Raw genomic sequence first — 19,912 nt, 5'->3', positions numbered from 1 at the left:
TTGAAAAAAAAGACTGAAAGAAAAGTCAAATTTCTCTTTTTTAATTATATATTTATTTTGGGGTCCGGGATTAAAAAAAATATGGTAAAAAAAGGGGGGGTTGGGGAGGGGAAACCCCCCATTTCGAATAAAAAACGTCATTTAAAAAAATGCGACTTTTTTCGGCCTTTTTTTCAAGATTTATTTTTTGAGATTTATTTTTTTGAGATTATGACCATAAACCACTTGAACAAGTTCCTCAGGAAGGACAAGTTCAAGATGGTCACACTTTCTCAGATCCTTCAGGCCCACCAGCTCTAGGATTGCATGGTATCGTTGGACCTTCAGGATACTTACTTTCATGTGCCAATCGATCACAAAAACAGGACGTACCTGAGGTACGTCATTGGCGGTTCTCATTATCAATTTCGAGTTCTGCCATTCGGGCTGACCTCCACCCGAGGGTTTTCACCAAGTTAAAGGCAATGGTGGCAGCAAGTCTCAGAAGACTGGGGATTCACGTCTACCCCTACCTGGACAATTGGCTGATCAGGGCACGTTCACCTGAAAAGGCCCAAGAAAATCTCAGTATTTCCTGCCACTCTCTCCAGAGACTGGGCTTCTCCCTCAATTACAAGAAGTGTCACATGATACCTGGACTCTAGTTTATTGGAGCAGTGCTGGGTGCATTCTTGGGCAAATCCTTGCCACCCGAGGTGAGAGCTCAAGACATTTAGCAGATGGTCACCAAGTTGCCCAGCGTCTTCCAGCCTTTGACTTTTTGAAGTTGCTCAGCCTCATGTTATCCTGAATTTATCTGGTGTCAGAGGCTCGCATGAGAATGGGATCCCTTCAATGGGCTCTCAGGACACATTGGTCCCGATTCTCAGGAAGGATGTCAAACCTCCTTCAAATTCCGAGCACAGTCTCACTGGACCTTCTGTGGTGGGCCTGCGAGGACAACATTCTGAAAGGAGTACCTTTTTGGCAACCATGGCCGGAGATGACAGTAGTGACGGACTCCTCACTCACAGGGTGCTGAGTCCACACCAGTGATCTTACAATCACCAGTCATTGGTCTCCATTATCGGAGTCCAAACTATGCATCAACCTTTTAAAGCTGAGGGCAATCAGACTAGCACTGAAGGCCTTTCTGCACTCTGTACGGGGAAAGAATGTCCCGATAATGACGGACAACACTGTGGCCATGTGCTACCTCAACAAGAGAGGAGGCAGAGTGCCACTTGCACTGTGCAGAGAAGCAATGCAGCCCTGGTTTTGGGCAATTCAAGAAGAAGTCTCTCTATCGCCAGTTCACTTAGCCGGAGAGGCGAACACGGCAGCGGATGCTCTGAGCAAGCAGATGATGGTCTCCCACAAGTGAGAACTAGCTCAGGAAGTCCTTCAAGAGAACTTCACCCTTTAGGGAACCCCTCAAGTGGATCTGTTTGCGACCAGTGTCAACCGGAAGTGTGAACTGTTTTGCTCCAGCGAATTTCCTCCAGGAGGATCTCTAAGGGATGCGTTCGTAGTGGACTGGGAATTTCTACTCATGTACGCGTTTCCTCCAGTGCCAGTCATTCCTCACATCATCAGAAGGTTAAGAAAGTTCACGAAATCCATGATCCTAATTGCCCCGAATTGGGCCTGGAGGACGTTGTACCCAGAACGTCGGGATATGTCCATCTGCCCTCCAATACGTCTTCCACAAAGTGAGGCCCTTCTCTCGCGAGAGGAGGGTCGGGTTCTCCAGCCAGAGGTCAACACTTGGCATTCACGCATGGTTTCTGAGAGGCTTAGGTACAAGGATTGGGCAGCTACAAAATCCCTATACTGCTGCCGTTGGAACAAGTTCTGTAGCTGCTGTAGGGAAAAGGATGTGGTCCCTTTTCAGTGCAATACACCTACAGTTTTATCTTTTTTTTTTTACTACATTTGGCAAATCTGGGGCTCCAGATTGGAACGTAGCAGCGCTTTCCATATTAAAGCTCACCTTGGAAGAGGCATTTTATTTCAAAATACCCTTCAATTTCTTAAAGGACTCACAAATGTGTTTCCTACACCATTCCAAGTACCAACTTGGGACCTTAACTTGGTTTTAAAGTTTTTGACGTGTGCTCCTTTCAAGCCACTCCATTCCTGCACTTCAAGGCTGCTAACTCACAAAACCATTTTGTTAGTAGTGATAACATCAGCCCGATCCTGTAAACCTGAGTTTACCACTTTTTTACATGGATAAGGTCTTTAAGGTCAAAGCCTCTTTTCTACCAAAGATTGTGTCAGATTATCATTTAGCACAGAAAATTGTACTTCAAGCATTCTATCCACCTCATCCTGGCAAGGAAGAGGAAAGATTCATTGACACGATCCAAGGAGTGCTCTAAGCTTTTATATTTCGAGGATGGCAAAGTTGCCACAATACGACCAACTTTGAATTGAATATACAGGACACAAACTAGGTCTGTCAGTCACCAAACGGATGGATTATACAGGCTATTTCTGAGAGCTACAGGGCTTGGCAACTTCCTCTGCTTTGCGGAGGGGAGTTCCGATAAAGGATCTGCCAGGCAGCTACCTGGTCCACCTTCCACACGCTCACAAAACATTACTGTTTGGACACTTCTAACAATGAAGGAAGATTTGGGAAGGCAGTACTAAGTTCCATTCTGGACAAACAACTCTTCATTTTTACTCCCTCCTCCAAAAGAACCTAATACTGCTTTGGGAGTCTATCATAGATGAGGAATGCGTGGGAGGACACAATTAATTCGAAGAACAAGTTACCTACCCTTGATAACGTTCTTTTGACTGGAAGTTCCTCCTGTGTATTCTTCATCGCCCTCCCTACCTACCCCTCTGTAGAATTTACAAGCTTTGGACTTTGCGCTTTTTTAAGGTCTGATAATTTAAAGGGACTTATCAAGGCTGTTAATTCTGCATATGGTGGCGAAAAAACTGAACTGAAGCCAACGGGCGATATGTACTCGACAATTACGTCTGCTGAGATGCATGCCCTCGAGGGACTTCGAGTTGACAGTCTCAACACACAGTGCCCTCTGCCGAGAGAAATTATTTTCCGAAGCAGCTAAAGCTGGAAATAATGATCTCATAGACGAGGAATATGTGGGAGGAACATCCAGTCGAAAGAACGTTACCAGGTGTAAGTAACTTGTTCTTCTCTCTTCTTCAGTGACTTTTTCGGGACATAGACGATCACCTAGTTATGGCTGGTGGCAGTGGACGTGTTCTATAAACTATTGTTTATTTTTTGTACCGCAGGCTAAGTTTATAGCCTCAGTAGTGCACAATAGGGGCACTCAAGTACCAACTTGGAGATTCCCTTCTTTTTTTGCTGTTTCTAGCATGGTTGTTCTTCGTTAGCCCTTCTACCATTCTGGGAGGGGGGAGGTCTGTATGTGTGTTTTGCCTTTGGCAGGAACCAGTAGGTAACCCTGCCTAGGCACCAGAGTGTCTAGGCAGGCAGGAAGTAGGGGAGGAGTTTTCCACCCCCTGGCCTTTGTCTGCCAGAGTGCCTGAATAGGTCCCGCTCCCACAGGGGGGGGGTCTGGCTGTCCTGATTGGACAGCCAAATGCCCCGTTCTGTAAAATGCTAGAGAGATTGCAGAGGGGAGTGTGCTGGAACTGTATAAAAGGTGAGGCTTCTCGAGTGAAAAGCAAGTCTACCACAGGAACCAGAAGTAACCGAAGAAGACGACCACCCGAGATGCCTGCAGACACTTTGCAACACAGTGAAGAGACCACTGCTGTCGTGACACCGTTTTCTATGCAACAGAGGAGCTCTGAAGAGGACTCCTCCTTCCATTTGGCTGTTGGGAACAACCAGTCCCAAGACGAAACGAGCCATCTCGAGAGGTCCTAGGAGCTTCCAGTGCTGCTGAACCCCAATACCAGCAGACCTGCTGCCCATTTCGAGTGCATCGTTGTGGAAAGGCTGAATCTGTTCAAATCTTTGCTGAAGTCGAAAAGACCGTCCAGAGATCTGATGCGACTCACCCGGACCCCCGCACCAGAGTGTGGGACTACAGAAAGCGAAGAAGATTGACCGGACGATCCGAGTCCTTTGTTGGTGCTGCAGAAAAGGCACCAAAACCGCAGAGTAAACCAAGAAGTTGCTGAAAGTCATGCTACAGTTCCTCCCTCAAGGCTGTTGCTGACGGACACCGTCCATTGTCCTGCCTCAAGTCACCAGACCAAAGAATCTGGAGGTTGGGTCCAGAGCTGCAACCTCACAGAGCATCCAGCACTAACATGTTCTTCTGACTTAAGGTACTGTGGGGAAAAAGGTATTGCTTACCTGATTCCAAGAAGTCGCTCCAGGTGCACGTAAAGGTGTCCAGGGCAACCCCCTCTTAACTCTGACCCATGCTGCTGCTTTTGTCCCCTTCCCAAGTCCGTTTTTAAGTCTCCTTTGTTAGTTGCTAACTTGCTGCTTCGATAACTCTAGACAATGGAAGAAATCCACTGGAACCTTTAGTAATTCGCTGTTGGTCAAGACTTCAAGGCCTCTCCGAACTGCCTTTAGCAAGGGTTGTGTTTTTGGACTTAAAACAGTTAACAGGCGAAGAAACGATCTCTAGAACCTTGAACTAAGCTCATGCTACACTAACTAACCATTTTCCTCCCTTTAAGTGACTTTACTATGTGTTTGCAGAGTAAATGTACTACCATATAAACCGTTGAAACCTGCATTAGTGCGCAGTAACTGATTAATACGATAACATTGTCTTTTCCCCTTCTAACATTGCTACGAATGTAACCACGAACAAACACAATAGTCAAAGTGCCTTTTTGAAGTGTATTATCAAGTATTTCCGAAGTGTTATACCGTAAACGTCTGAAGTATTTAAGGTGATTCTGGTATAAATATAATAAAATAAATGTATACTTTTTATATAACTTCCTGCGCATCCTCTGCCTGCATGGTTCTCTCGCAATCCTTGATTGCATCTGCTCGCCGCCCCTTCCATCCTTGGCTACGCCTGCATGTCCTCTGCCCGCGTGGTTCCCTCGCAATCCTTGATCGCGTGTCCCCTGCTCCCCCTGCAGGCCCCTTCCCTCCAACTTGCCCTTTTCCCCATCCCAGCCCCTGTCGCTACTCTGTGCTCTGCTGCTTTTTTCTTCTTCTAAGCCCCCTTTTTGCTTGACTGCACTGTTCTTGTGTCTGCTATCTTTGACTGCCGTATACTTGTTCTGCCTACTTCTGTATGTTTTTCACTCTTCTCCTTAGGTTCCCTTGATTATTGTTCTGTTACTTGCCCTTGCTCTGCATGGTTGTTCCCTGTTGTGTTCCTTTTTCTTTCAGGTTCCCCCGTTCTTATTCTGTTAACTGGTTTGTTTTTCACATCTACATGACTGCTCTTCTTTTTTGTCTCAACAAGTCCATTGTGTATTTTATTAGTTTGTTCCTGTCTTGTTTTTGTCTACTCTGCTTGCACTGCTTCTCTTGTGCCCGCCTCTAGTGTCTCACCCCCCTTATGTTTGATTCCCCACTCTTCGCCCCTATCCTTTCTCCCCTCTTTCCTCCCTCTACATCCTCTATGGTGCTCTCTGTCTCTCCTATCTTCTCTAACTGCTTCTCTATGGACTATCCGGTCCTACTTACTAAGTCTGGTAGGAAGAAGTTCAAAAGGGATATCCTGGTCGCCAACCCAGGCCTCCCTATCACTGATACCTACACCAGCACTTCCTCCAGACACTCACGGACTTCCTCGTTTTTGTTCCTTCGTCAGACCTATGGACTCCACAAATGGCCTCTGTGCTCTCTCCTTTTTCCTCCTCTCCCATTAAGGGTGGCACGCAATGGGAGGCCCTCTAGGCCCCCTTACACACCTCTAAGACCATCATTAATGTTTACCTAAATGGCACCGTCTTGGTCCAAGGCCGTCAGGCCATCCTGCTCCTCTTTGAAAGACGCTTCCTGCACCTCATCAACTTCCTTTCTTCTCCTGCAGTCCCTTCTTTCCCTTCTCCGACTCCTTTACCTCCACCCTCTGCCACCTCTCTGGCTTCCCCTACTTCTTCTCCGGCGCCCTGTTGCCTCCAACCTCTCTGGCATCTTCATCCTCCAGCTTGGCTACCTTGCCCTCTCCTCCTTTCTCTTCTGCCCATTCACTGACTCCTTCTACACTTCTGCAGGGCGTAGCTCTGACCTGTAACCCTCCATGGAAGTCTTCCAAGAGTGGCAACCTTCTCCACATTGCCACTCTCAACTCTTGTTCAGCTGTAAAACACTCCTCAGACATCTGCCGTCTCCTGGAAGAATTCAAACTTGACGTTCCCGGTCTTGCTGAGACATGGTTCACGGCCAGATCCGTCACAGGTTTTGACACACGCTCCTCTCTGATGGTGTAGTTTTGATCTTCCCGGAGTTTATCCCTGCCTCTATCATTCCTATGCAGGTCTACTCCTCCTTTGGATGCCTGGTATTCTCTCTCTCTCTCTCTCTCTCTCTCTCTCTCTCTCTCTCTCTCTCTCTCTCTCTCTCTCTCTCTCTCTCTCTCTCTCCTCTCCCCCCCCTCTCCCCCCAGAGCTGGCCAATCCTGCTGCAGTCTCTACATCTCCTGTCCCCTTACATTTTAGCTCAAAAACCGTAGGACATCCTGTCCACCCTCTCTCCTCTCCTCCTACTTCTTCTACCTCTGGCCTTCCTGCAGCCACCTCTTTTCCTTTGTTCACCCATGATAAGGTTTCTAGACAAGTAAGATCTATGAAAGTCTCGTCAAAACAGGTCTTCGCTGTTCATCCAAAACCATGAAGGGCCACATTGACACCCTCGCTCCAGCCTTTGCCGACTTCTGCAACCACTCTTTCGCCACTTTCCCTTCCCCTCTTCTTAAGAAACCGTCAGCTGACCCCTCCTGTCCAGCTATCGCCCGATCTCCATTACTTTTCTGGGCAAACTCTTGGAAAAGCTGTCCAAGTAACGCCAGAAACAGTGTGAAAGCCGACCGTTAATTTTTGGATCATGGAACACGCGTGGCTTTGTCCACCTGTTTCACACACCCTGGATGCGAAACCTGGATCTGATATGCCTCCAGGAAACATGGCTAAGTGAATGTCAAATATCATCAATGTTTGATATAAAACCCCGCGATTAAGCAAAGTAAAGGTAGACCAATGGCTAGTCTCCTAATAGCCGTCAAAAAAGAACTCGGCCTTAAGATTGTCGACACAAAGAATGTCACTCCTTATATACAAATTGCTAAAGTGACGACACCAGGTGTTGGCGATCTCGAGTTCTTCCATATTATTAACCTTTATTGGCACCAGATCGCAGCGGGAACAACACTATTTATCGATCAAGTGACTTCGATTATCGACACAATGCTTGAAAATTCATATCTATGAATAATAATCTGTGGTGACGTTAACATTGATTGTTTGAACTTGAACACTCATCAAATAACAAAGCCAGCTGGAAAGAAGGCAAATGAAGAAGCCGCCCACACATGGTGTTCAGAGATGGACTCCCGCAAACTAACACTCCTGAATGGGAATCTGTTTGGCGACATTCCAGCAAATCCAACGTGGAGCCGAGATCAACATCTCTCAACATTGGACTATATTTTCGTCTCAGAATCCTTTCTACCAAAAGCTTGCTGCTTCGAGGTTTGCAAGATGGAACATAGTGACCATGATCTGTTAAAAATGACCTTTAACATTTTCAATAACGCTCCACAAACTTCTTGGCCACATGACACCATCTACTGTTTTGGAAGGATAAGGCTTAATCTCAAAAATAGTGACGTGAACTTTATCGTATCGACCTATCATCAACATCCGACGTGATAGAATACCAGCATCTCTTGTCGTAATTTTCTGAACACAGGGTTAAAACAACGCAGGATGAAACACAAACACAAGTTTGACGTCCAGGTGTTGCAACACAAACGAATGATGCGCAGGGAGATACGAGTGCTATCATGTGAAAATAAAGGTCTCTATTACATAGGCAGAAAACACACCTTGCAAAAATATAGAAACTGGAGGAAGGCTCATAACGCAAACTTGCTTCAAAACGACTCAATCACCAGACCAAAATTCCAGACGGTCTTTTCTACAATTCCGATTAAACCTCTATCTGACCAAAGACAGCATAAGAACCTGGAAGCGGAATGAAAACTTTAACTTAACTTGTCGTTTCTATGAATATCTAACAGAAACTCTTAAACATCTGACCTTATTTTGCCCAAAGTTTCGATCACTACGGACTAAATTGTTTGGACCGTTTATCGAGCAGCGGCAAACTTACTTCGCAAATGATTGGTGGAAAACCATGATTGAAGGATCGGAACAAAAAGTCATGTTTGGACTAGTGCTGTTCTTGAAAGACCTAAAATTCTGCTTAACTGAATTGAATCCCACACCTGTATTGTATCCAACAGATTCCTTAGTTGAGTTACGAGAAATCACGGAATGATCGCAAACTTATCAAGGGATGGTTTGGGATCTTGTGATGTGTTGTAAACAGGAGCAAATATTTTAAAGGTTTTTCGAAACCAAATAAAAAAAAATAAAAAAAACCTGGCCATCTCCCAGCTTAACCTTCACACTGAATCTGTTGGTTGTCTCCATGACCATCAGAGCGGCCAGAAGCACAGAAACTGCTCTCCTGAACATCCGTGAAGATCTGCTCTAAAACCTTGATACTAACCACCCTTCTGTCCTCATCCTACTCGATCGCTCTTCTGCTTTTGATACTGTCAACCATGTCATCCTGCTCAACCCGCTCCGTGATAATCTGGGTATCACTGATCAGGCCTTGGCCTGGCTGACCTCCTTTCTCTCTGACCGACCATCCCAGGTCCAACTTGGGTCCTTCCTCTCCTCTATCTCTCTACATCTGGTGTTCCCCAGGGGTCTATTCCTTCTCCTTGGGTGTTCAACCAATACCTGGCATCTCTCGCCCACTGCATAGCTGCTCTCTGCTCCAACTTTCAGTGCTATGCGGATGACTCAGCTTGCTTTCAGGCTCCCCTCAGCCGCCTCTTCTCCCTCTCTCATCCCGGATTGTCTGACTGCAATCCAGGAGTGGTGTGCCGCCAATGATCTCTGCCTTGATGCCAGTCAGACAGAGATCCTCCTCACCAGCACCTTCCTTTCCTGTCCCTCTCTGGCCACCCGCTCTGGGCCCTCTTCCTGCTCCCACCTGTGAGGTTAAGAACCTTGGGGTTATCTTCGACTCGACACTCCCCTTCTCTCCTCACATCGCTCATGTCTCTAAGAAGTCTAACAGCTTCACCTCCTCAGAGAGATTCGTCCTTTCCTCACTTTCCGCCAGAAGCTCAATGTCTCCAGAGCTCTGGTTCTCTCTAGGCTAGACTACTGAAACAGTTTCTTTCTAAATCTGCCTGCCTCTACTCTCCGTCCTCTACAACTCTTCCAGAACAGGACTGCACGACTTGTCCTTGGCCTCAAACCCAGGGATCGTATCTCTCCAGCTTTGAAATCTCTCAATTGGCTCCCAGTGGTGGCAGTGATAACGTTCAAGACCCTCTGCATTGTCCACAAGGCTTTCTGGTGCTTTTGACCTCAATACCTCCAACTCCATCTATGGAAATAACTACCTACTCGAGCTCTTCGCTCCTCCACCTCCAACTTCCTGATGGTCAGTTGCTTCTCCAAGCAATGAGTTGGGGGCAGATCTTTCTTCAGCTGGTGCCTCCCTCTGGAACAACCTCCCTGCCTCTCTGAAACTTGAGCAGAACCATCTCCGGTTCCGGAAGCACCTCAAGACCTTCCTCTTTTCTTTGCCTTCTCTCTTTCTCTCTTCCTCTACCCTGTAGATCTCCTGTCTGATAAATGCACTTATCACCTGGCTACCCTCTGAATTCGGGCCCAGGTCCCTTGCCTGTCCAGCTGAATACCCACACTGCCTACTGGCACTCCCTGCACTTGTGGTGTGTATCTGTATCCCTACAGTCCCCTTTCGTGAACTTATTAGACACCTGTTGTCTGCACTTCTAACACCCGCACTTGCCACCTGTGGGCTGCACTACTTGTGTTGATTCCTTGCCCTGCACTTGTACATTCTTCCTCCCACCACCACCAGGCACATCTCCCCTCCCATCTTCCCTATACTTGCACGATTTGATATGTCACTAGACCTAGTAAGATCATTGTTCTTTGTCCTCCCTCTGTTTCCCCTTCCTTGCCTTGTCGCACTTTGACAAACGTGTATATGCGCGTTATAAATGCCATATCATATAAGCATGACTGCTCTGCCACTCTACCAAGGTCCTGAGCTAGTACAGACACATGCAGACACATTCGACACACACAAAAAACAAGCGTTAGCAATGGCAACAGTTTGGATTTTTGTATAGGCATGGGAAAGGCACTGTGTTGTGCTTTTAACTGCCTGTTGATGGTAGACCGATACTAGATTGATGGTAGACTGATACTAAGAGTTGGGGGATCTACAAACCCCTGGGATAGCTTACTAAAGTCTTACTACCAATAGGACTTTAGGAAAACTACCCCAACACCACGGCTTCTGCCTCGGTTTGTAGTTCTGCGTCAGGAGACCCCTAGAGCTAGGTCGAGGTCCCACGAAGAATCTTCCCTGGGGAAGAAAGCTAAAAAGGGACATGGACCACATGCTTGAGTTGTCCATTGTCAGCATCTATGTCTAGGGTCTCCTCGTTGACCACTTCAGTGCCTAAGACCGTTGTTGGCCATTTCGATTACAGAACACTCATCAGAGAAACAACGCTCATCCACGACTACAATTCCTTCGTCTGCGCCATCATTGTAGTCGATGAAGCCGTTGACGACCCATAGTCGTCCTAGAGCCTCGTCAACTACAGTTGACTGTCTCATTGACTGCCAAAACCACCTTGTCGGCAACTCCTTCCAGCTCTTTGTCAATGACTGAATCAATATCTGTGTCAAAGACTAAAGGCCTGATGTACAAAAAAAGGCAGCTGGGCTTTTACCCATGTTATAACATTTTTGTAAATCGGGCCCAAGTCTGTTACTATACCAACACTGTCGCCAAGCACATCTGCATCGCTGACAACGCCTATTCAAAGGCCATTGGTCTCCACTTTCCCAAAGAGAATTGCTGTGTCATTGTCCTACCTTCCCAGACCAACTCGTGCTCAGCCACTCTTTTCTATAGCTCCATATATATCGCCTACAGTCCCCTGTCCATCCATTGTTCCACCAGAGCAGTTATTACAGGTGGGTGTGGATTCAGACATGGAGATGGACATAGATGTTGTGTCCTCCGAGGACATGGATGTTGTGTCCTCCGAGGATATCCGAGCAGTCTTACCTGTGCCTCCTGTGGTGTACCTGCCACTGCCAGCCCCACCAAAACAGGGCCTTCCCATACCAGACGGTCCCCAGCAACTACCTTCAGGGACCCCTGTTCGAAGGAGCAGCCCCACCGTTCCGACACAAGTTCCTGCTCAGTCTAGCTCAAGGGATATGTCAATGAATATACTCTCCACACTGCAGACATTAGCTACAGAGCTCCAACACCGGCTTCCTGCAACACTGTAGCCTTATTCAACGCCACCTGATAGGTTTCCAGCAAGGGAAGATTTAGTTCCACCCCCAACCTCTGGTCCTCCTGCGGCATTGCCACTGCTAACACCTGTCGCTCTCACAGATACCCACACTGACTACCCATGGAATGGTTCTCCAGGCACGCCCTCTACAGATCTGTTTAACGATCTAGTGCCAGGTGACGGTGAGTCAGCAGACCTACTGCCAAAAGATTCGCCCCACAGATGAAATTGGATCCTTTCATCCCTTCATGTCATAAGCCGCAAAGTTTTGGGATCTTCTACCCAAAGAGCAGAAAAGCGTTTCCTGTACCAACAGCAGGAACAGAGTAATTTTTAATGGGGGAACAAATGAGTCATGTGCTTCGGAGCGTGGTGAGAGGGTTCCAAATGCTGACCAAATTAGACGGGGGCCGGGGGGAGATTGGCACTTCATGGTGTGTGGCCATGTCACAAGGTCAGAAAACATTTTGCGGTCTTTATTTCTTTCTCTCATTTACATCATCATTTAGACACTGAATAGAGCATATGCTTTGTGTGTGCATGCCTGCAGACACATTCGACACAGACAAAAAACAAACTTTAGCAATGGCAACAGTTTGGACTTTTGTATAGGCAAGGGAAAGGCTCTGTGTAGTGCTATTAACTGCCTATTGATGGTAGCAGGTGTAAAATAGTGCGTGTACTCGGCAGCTAATAGCAGCGCCTTGGAAACGCCTAATACTTGCTACCGTAAAGGACACCTGTAGTGCATTTAAATCGAGTGGCTGAAGGCAGACCTGGGTGACATTTTTATGACACCGGTAGCGTGTAACAACATATATGAGAAAACTGGTTAGAGCCCCATAACCTCCCCCCGCACCCTTCATACAAACACGATTTGTGATTGCACCACATCCAGCTGAATATTTAACTCGTCATGAGCATTAATCATCAGAGTATATAGTTATTCAAAATATATTTTTTATTATTTGTTCTTTGATATGAGATATGATGTGGCATTTATAACGCGCCGTACACAAGTGTTTCGAGGCACGACAAGACTAGGAGGGGAAAACAATGGAGGACATAATAAGGATCTTAATAGGCCTTGTGTCATTCAGATCGCACATGTATGGGGAAGAGGGAAGGGGGGGAGTGCAGTTAACTCACAGGTGCAGCCATCAGGTGGTTCATAAGTGCAGAGTTAAGGGGACTGTAGGGTTGCAGATACAGACCCTTAAGAGCATGGGCACGAGTTCAGAGGGTGACTAGGTGACCAGTGCGGTGGAGCGGTCGGGTGCATCAGCAGGGGAGAGGAAGAGAGGAAGCGGAAGCGAAAAGGAAGGTCTTGAGTTGCTTCCGGAATTGGAGGTGGTTCTGCTCAAGTTTGAGAGGCGCAGGGAGGCTATTTCAGAGGGAGGCCCCAGCCGAGGAGATAGATCTGCCCCCAATTCTCTGCTTGGAGAAGCATTTGACCCTCAGAGAGTTGGAGGTGGATGAGTGGAGCGCTCGAGAAGGAAGATGTTTTGGAAGAGAAATTTGGCGGTAGACCGGTCCCAGGCCCAAGAAAGCCCTGTGGAACATGCAGAGGGTCTTGAACTTTAAAAATATTTATATTGTAGCGTACACAATTAAGACAGTTCTACAAAAAACATATTCATTTCAACACTTCCTTCAGCATACGACGGCAATACAAAAATGTGCCTAGGGGTTAGTACAAGGTGACTTATTAAATGCAAAACACCTTCTTATTGTGAAATATTTTGAACAGTTTGTGTCCCCTTTGTAGAAGACTAGTCGGCCCATGTTGCCCAGTCATAATGTTGTCGATGTGTTTTGGCCCCTCTACTGTGGAACGCTTTCCAAGTGTTCTCACTTAATTTTTTATTGGGCCTTCATCAGGACGAAGAGTTGCTAGCTTAATGTGTCAATTTGGTGTACCCCCGGTTACTCACCGAAGACAATGAGTCTTGTTACGTGGTGTGTATAGGGCATTTTTGGAATATTTTGTTTCTCAAGATGCGGCTCTGTTCCACTCTGGCAGTGGAAGGCTGCTTTTGTCACACTTAGGTAGTATTACTGGCACGCCCTGTCGACGTCCCTTTTTCGAGTTTCGAAAACAACAACTCTAATACTCAACAGCTTCTATTAGATGTCGGCCTATGCACAGCATGTGAATCTAAGCAGATACAAGCATCAGAAATGTGATTAAAGTGAGTAATGTATCCCATATATATCATTATGAAAAATCTCAAAATATTTCACGATAAGGGGTTTTGCATATAAATCACCTCGTACTAACCCCTAGGCACATGTTTGTAGTGTGGTCGTATGCTAAAAGAAGTATTGAAATTAAAAAAAAAAAATTGTAGAACTGTCATTTTATAGAATTGTCTTAATTTGTTACGGTATAATATACAAAATATTGAAGAATAAAGAATACATTGATATTTTGAATAACTATATATTCTGATGATTAATGCTGATGACAAGTTAAATATTCAGCTATATGTGGTGCAATGACAAATCTTGTAAGTGTGAAAGAGAGAGTTAACCAGTTTTCTCTTCTATATATTATGGTTCTCACTTCTTCCCTTCTTGAAACTGGTCCCCCGAAAACAAAAAATTGGGAAGTATCCATATCTTAGACACTAGTAGCGTGTTTAAAACTCAAATGAAGTCATTAACTCTCAGAAGACTGCTTTGAAAAAACACTGGCAGGCACTTTGATAGCAAAGTTTGATGTTAAGGCTTGATTATAGTGAGTTAAGAGTTCCCATCAGAAGGGGTTTTGGGTGGGGTGGGAGGAACGGGGAGGAAATAGCCATAGGGATTAGTAATTGATGGGCAAATAGCCAAACAAGACCTTCAAGCTTTGTGTCCCTCCTCAGATGCCATTTTAGGCCATTTAATTTCCCACGTGGTTCACACTGTTTCTGTAATTGGCGAATCCTGCAGCGGGGGGGGGGGGTCGGTTTCCTTCTTAAAACTATCTTGTAAAAAGAACCCCTCACTCCCTTGCAGGTTTCGCTGATTACAGAAACGGTGGGAAATCAAGTGGTGGCGTAAGAGTAAAACCGGACGCACCATCACAACGTATAGCAAACCGAGGAAGAAAAGGCTCAACAGAAGAGCGGCGAATAAGTAGATGCAATGACAATTTCTTCCCTGTGAGGCTGCTCAAAGAAGAAGAAAATATAACTCCGGTGAAACTTGCGTTAGAAGATTGAGGATCATTGAAGGAACAACAAACTTTTGTTCTGACGAAGGCCATATGGAAGTACATCAGGGAGACCTTATTTTGGATGGGGTTATACCATGATTAGAAGGCCAAAACGCAGAGCGTCAACCTAACATTTTTTACACATCTTTTGATTAAAATGCATAGGGATAACGGGCATCAAGAAAGGCAAAAATGAATGACGCAGAGAACAGTATTAAGGTGCTGAGAATAAGAACTAATTTAAATAGAATGACTACATACAAACATACTGTCATAGATTTTGAGAGAACTGAAAGAAATCGTGTTTTTTCGTTTATGCTTGGTTTCTCTGATAATAGACGTTCATGAATTAATTGAACATCTGTGGTGATTGTTTTTTTGACTAACACAATACATTTGTAGTGCAAGAAAATGGAGGGTATCTATACTAACCCGTGATTGATGTAATTAGATGAAGCACTTTACAATGTAATGTTGTCTGTGATATGTTTTTAGATAACAACACCCTCCACACAGGAGGTGTCTATGTAATGAATTAAAAAGTGAGCGTTTTGTATATAAATCACCAAGGGTCTGGGATCTTTCAAATTGTGTGAACATCCTTGTCAGCATGATTTAAGCTGTTATTGGTCTAGAGTCGCAAGACACAGGAGAAAGGGGGGTAGTCTGTGGTTTTTTGTATATATTATTGACTTAATACAGAAGAACAGACATCAGCCCTTCTCTACCTACATGTTCGCACCTCCACCCATACTCGTAGTCTAATAAACACATTGTGCATGAGGAGCTCATGCTATATTTTCTCACAGTATAACTATACTTCGATAGCCTGCTCCCAAGTAGGGCACTGCCCTATCTCATCCCGAACAAATAATTTCTAGCACAATGTGACGTGAAACAAACTCTTCATCACCATGTTGACTTAAAGGTGCTAGGCCTTCTTAATTTTACTGTACCAGTTTGACCACTCCATTCTGTTACCAATAAAATTCACCTTTATACAGTCTATTCTTGGCTAGGCTGGCAGTCTGGAGTTGAGCTAGGGTACAAAGTATAGAGATGCCTAGTCAGATAATCCACCAAAGTTCCAGGTTTGCTCCGAGCACACTCTCAAGCCCTGCGTGCATCCAACATTGCATGGTGTACTAAATTACAATTATCAAATTTGCCTTGGAAACGCAACAATTTAGGACATATCCTCCTCCTCCCATTTTGCAGAACAATGATCCACCTGAAAGTACTTGGATGCAACCATTCTATCACAAAAGCGGCTTCCCCTTTGCATCTTTCGTGCCCTGTGTTTGTACCTGCCTTTACATCGTCTTATCGTCCCGTCCCTCGTTTTGTTCCTTCCCAGAGTCTATGGTCTGGATAACCCTAGCTGGGCACAGATTGCCACTCCACGGACAAACCTAGGCACACTGATATTATTATGCTGGTGATTAGGTGAAGTAAAAAAGTAGGTTAACATAATCTAAAATGAAAGCATAGCGAGTGCCTCATTTATGTGCTAACTGAACTGCGGTTAGTTTTGTCCACTCTGACGGATCCCACCTTGCTGTCCTTTATTGTTTCTGCGTCCTCAGTATTGTGTTGATGGTCATCTTGCTCGTTGTCTGCATGATAATGTCATCACACTTTCATTTGCCCATTGTACTCATTTACACCCTTCATGTTTTTCTTTTTACAGATTGTGATATCATTAGTCTGAGATTGTTAAACTGGAATCAGAACAGGATGCTGGGCTCACTTTTGTGTCTTGTTGTACATTTTGACTTTTTCCCATTTCACACGTGACCCACATCAATTATCACAGCCCTACGTAACCAGTCATGTCAGAGCAGCCATGCTGAATACAAGCTAAAAATGTATAGATGTGTTTATTGTACAGCCCGTAATATTGTGACACCACAGGTGTATTTATCTTCAAAAGTGTATATTTTATTGTACTTATTTGTTAATAAAAATGAACCATGAAAACGAGCTCTACAGTGACATTTACAATTGATGTTAATTATGCATTTGTCCAAAGACTCCCTGCAAAATTGTAAATTAACTATATATGTATATTGTACATATCCTAAAGTGCTAACATTTTATGAAAATGTTTCCCTGTGACGTAATTATGATCAGTAAAAGAAAGTTGGATTCATATGTGTCATACTTTTCATGCGATGCATCATATGTGTGCGAAGACTAATATTTTGACTGCCCGCTGAAGGGGGAAAAAGAAAATGTTCCTGAGACTTTCATTGTTACAGGATGCCCCAAACATGACTGTTTTCACCCTAACCTGCTTTTGGTCCCGGCTTCCTTATAGAGCATCTGCATTCTCTGTAAATGGAGGGTGGCTTAATGGTTCCCTTTTTTCTGTATTCTGCAGGTCCCATAACAACAAACTGCAGTCTACATCTTCTTAGAACTCAGCCTGCTATCTTAACAAACCTTCAAGATCTGGTGGTCAGTGAAATTTCTATTGAGAATCCAGATTTTTTTTTTTAGTCCAGTGACCCGGGCCAGAACTGTTTCATTGGCCGTCACACTCACATTAAGATTGTTGGCCTATTTTTGTCCAAAGGACAAAGGAGACAAATCTGCAGTACTGCTTTTCTTGTCATGATCAAATCGTGCTCTTGTGGCAGAAGCAGGACATTTTGCTTTGTTGAGAACAAGAGGAAAAAAAAGCAAGAAGCAAACGCTCAATGGGGTCAGGTGAAACTCCATGGAATTGCCACGTCTGTTCTTCAGTGAAGAAACTGGTTTAAACTCCTCCCAGAAATCTTTTGACTTGTATTTATTTATTGTAAAGATGCTTTTTTATTGCTGCCTTCATTTGTCAGCTAATTATTTGTTTTTTCTTATAAAAAAAGAAAAAAACCAAATCCCCTTTGGTTACTTGTAATCCATCCTGTATCTTAACATGTTTCCTGTAGGTAAAAGTACAAGAGGACCTTTAGGTGTCTTTTCTTTCTATGAAAGGAGCTGCTATGTACACATGTGCACACCCAAGGAACCTGGGACTCAACAAGGAGTTTGTTAACATAAACAAAATAATTAAGCTTGCATACAAAAATCAGGCTGAGTGCTCATGGACTACAGACTGTTGCCCTGAATATAGCAGTAAATGCTGTCATTTACTCTGCACCAGACTGAAAATGAGCTTAAAAGAAATCTATTTGAAAGTATCTTGTTTGTAAACATTTGTCAGATTCTAATTTTTTCCTTTTTGTATTAAGATAAAAAAATTGATGTATATGGATCATAATAAAAGGAGCTAATTGTTCTCCCCGCAGGCGAAGGTGTCGTGTGCGGGAAAAGTTGGTATTTTTGAGTCAGGTGGTACTTTCCAGAATAAAATTGCTTCTGTTACTTTGCAAAACATGTGCACAATAGTCTACATGTCACAGGGACAGTAACATAATTGGAATCCAACCTCCTCTCTACTTACATGCTATAGTGAGCGCGTTCCAACTAATGCATAAAGATGTGTGTGTGAAGGAAGGGCAAATGTGTTGCTGGGTTAGGCCTTTGTTGTTTTTGAGTTGACAAATGGGGAGGGAGTTTGCCCAAAAAAACGAAATAGGTATACGATGTATTTGTTTTGGCTTGGCTAAACTACTCTAGCTTAATTGAATTCTGTCAAAATGGCATGCAGAATGGGCTGTTTTTTAAGCAGGATTGTATTGCATATTCTAAACTTCTGAATTTGACCCTGCACTGGATGAAAAATCGAAACATTTTCTTTCTTGGTGTTCCAGATAAACCTGGCATTCCTGTAGTGGTTTTCTCTTTACCTGAGTACCCATTCCTAAATTCTTGTGTACCCAGGCAATGTTAGGCTCTCCTGAGCATGGCAGTCTGCAACAGTGTTGTAGCAAAAGGTCCTTTACACTGTTCAATCTCAGTTCTAGCTGGTACTGTCATACCTTGAGATAAGGCACAATCCAGTCAGGAAGACCTCTCCAATGGCCTCACGGAGCCCATCTTTACAATTTCAGAAATGTTCAACGTGAACCAAGACTCCTTGCTAGAGGTTTGGTCAATGGCGTATTTGAACAACCTGTTGCTCATATTTATTACCATAACCTTTCCAACTTGATAAACATGCTTTATCAAAGCAATACAAAATATTTAAATACATTGTTATTGTCTGGTCTCCATTTTGATGATCTCTACATCTGTAATTAAAGCATCAAAGGGAGAACGTATGTGATCAGCAATTATCTTTTTCAGTTCAAATTGTTCATTTTTAAATTATGAACACAAGTCTTGGAATGCCAGTATTTACTACTTAGTTTCTGCTAAGTATTGTGCCCTCCATTGAATGTGCAAATTAAAATTGTGGTTGACTAACAGTCAACTACTTCTAGCTAACTGAACCTCAGTCACACCTAGTCATTTTTATGTAGTTGTCTACATTGTATTAAAATCGAATCTGGTTTCCCCTACAAACTTGAACAAGGAAGTAGTGGTTTCTTTTTAACTTAAATTGCAAACATTGTTTAAGGAATTGAACCCTCAAACTTCCATAAATACTCTTAAAAGCCCCGGCCCGAAGTAGCGGTCCTTCCTCAGAGAAGAATCTTTTAATCCTTATCAGAGTACACCAATTGTATGCCCATAACCCTTTCATGGTTTGAACGCAGTTTGTTTAGTTGAAATGGGAGCTGTATAAAGTAGGATGAATTGTTAGTCAGGCAATGGGCTGCAGTAATTTGAACTTGTTCCTACCATTCCACATTTGACATCTGCAATTTTAGGTTAATGTGAAGAATGCTGAGAGCTACAGAAGTCCCTGGGCGCAGAAAACACTGGAGTAGCAGCTTGGATGGTGTCTGATCAGGGAGTATACCTGGAGGAGCACAGTGGACAAGCATCACTGCAAGCACAGTCCCCCAGTGTGCTGCATGGTGACTCTTGGAGAATTGTACCGCGATCAAGGCATGGAACTCTGCACAATGTTTTTTCCAGCCTTGTAGCCCTAGTGTGTCTTCTGAGTGAATCTGTGAACTTTTGTGTGGACTTCTGCACAAGCCAAAGCAGATATGAAAGCAGCAACCTTGTTGTTTTCCATGTCTACTTAATTGCCAAAAGCAGTGGATTCTTGTTTTAGTATAGCAAAAAAACTGGGGATGAAAGTTATGAAATATATAGAAGTTAAAAAATGTTATACTAAGCCACTAAATTAATTGAT

General features: G+C 44.2%; 1 protein-coding gene across 6 annotated transcripts in view; it reads left to right on the top strand.

Annotated features, from left to right (window-relative positions):
• Positions 1 to 18,042, top strand: part of BPTF (bromodomain PHD finger transcription factor) — a 2,119,711-nt gene extending 2,101,669 nt beyond the window's left edge. For 5 of the 6 annotated variants that reach the window (XM_069655028.1, XM_069655026.1, XM_069655024.1 and 2 more), the window contains one exon: positions 17,102 to 18,042. In XM_069655028.1, the coding sequence (XP_069511129.1) occupies positions 17,102 to 17,138 (37 nt within the window). In that variant the 3' untranslated portion in view covers positions 17,139 to 18,042. Of the gene's footprint in view, positions 1 to 16,408 lie in introns of all 6 variants that reach the window. The other variant, XM_069655025.1, reaches the window with a different exon arrangement.
• Positions 18,043 to 19,912: the final 1,870 nt, after the last annotated feature.

The sequence above is a fragment of the Ambystoma mexicanum genome, chromosome 3q (genome assembly GCF_040938575.1).
Source record: "Ambystoma mexicanum isolate Mex_15411 chromosome 3q, UKY_AmexF1_1, whole genome shotgun sequence".
In the NCBI taxonomy this organism is placed as follows: Eukaryota; Metazoa; Chordata; class Amphibia; order Caudata; family Ambystomatidae; genus Ambystoma; species Ambystoma mexicanum.
Note: the sequence above shows the minus strand (reverse complement) of the source record. Positions and strands in the feature narration are given on the sequence as shown.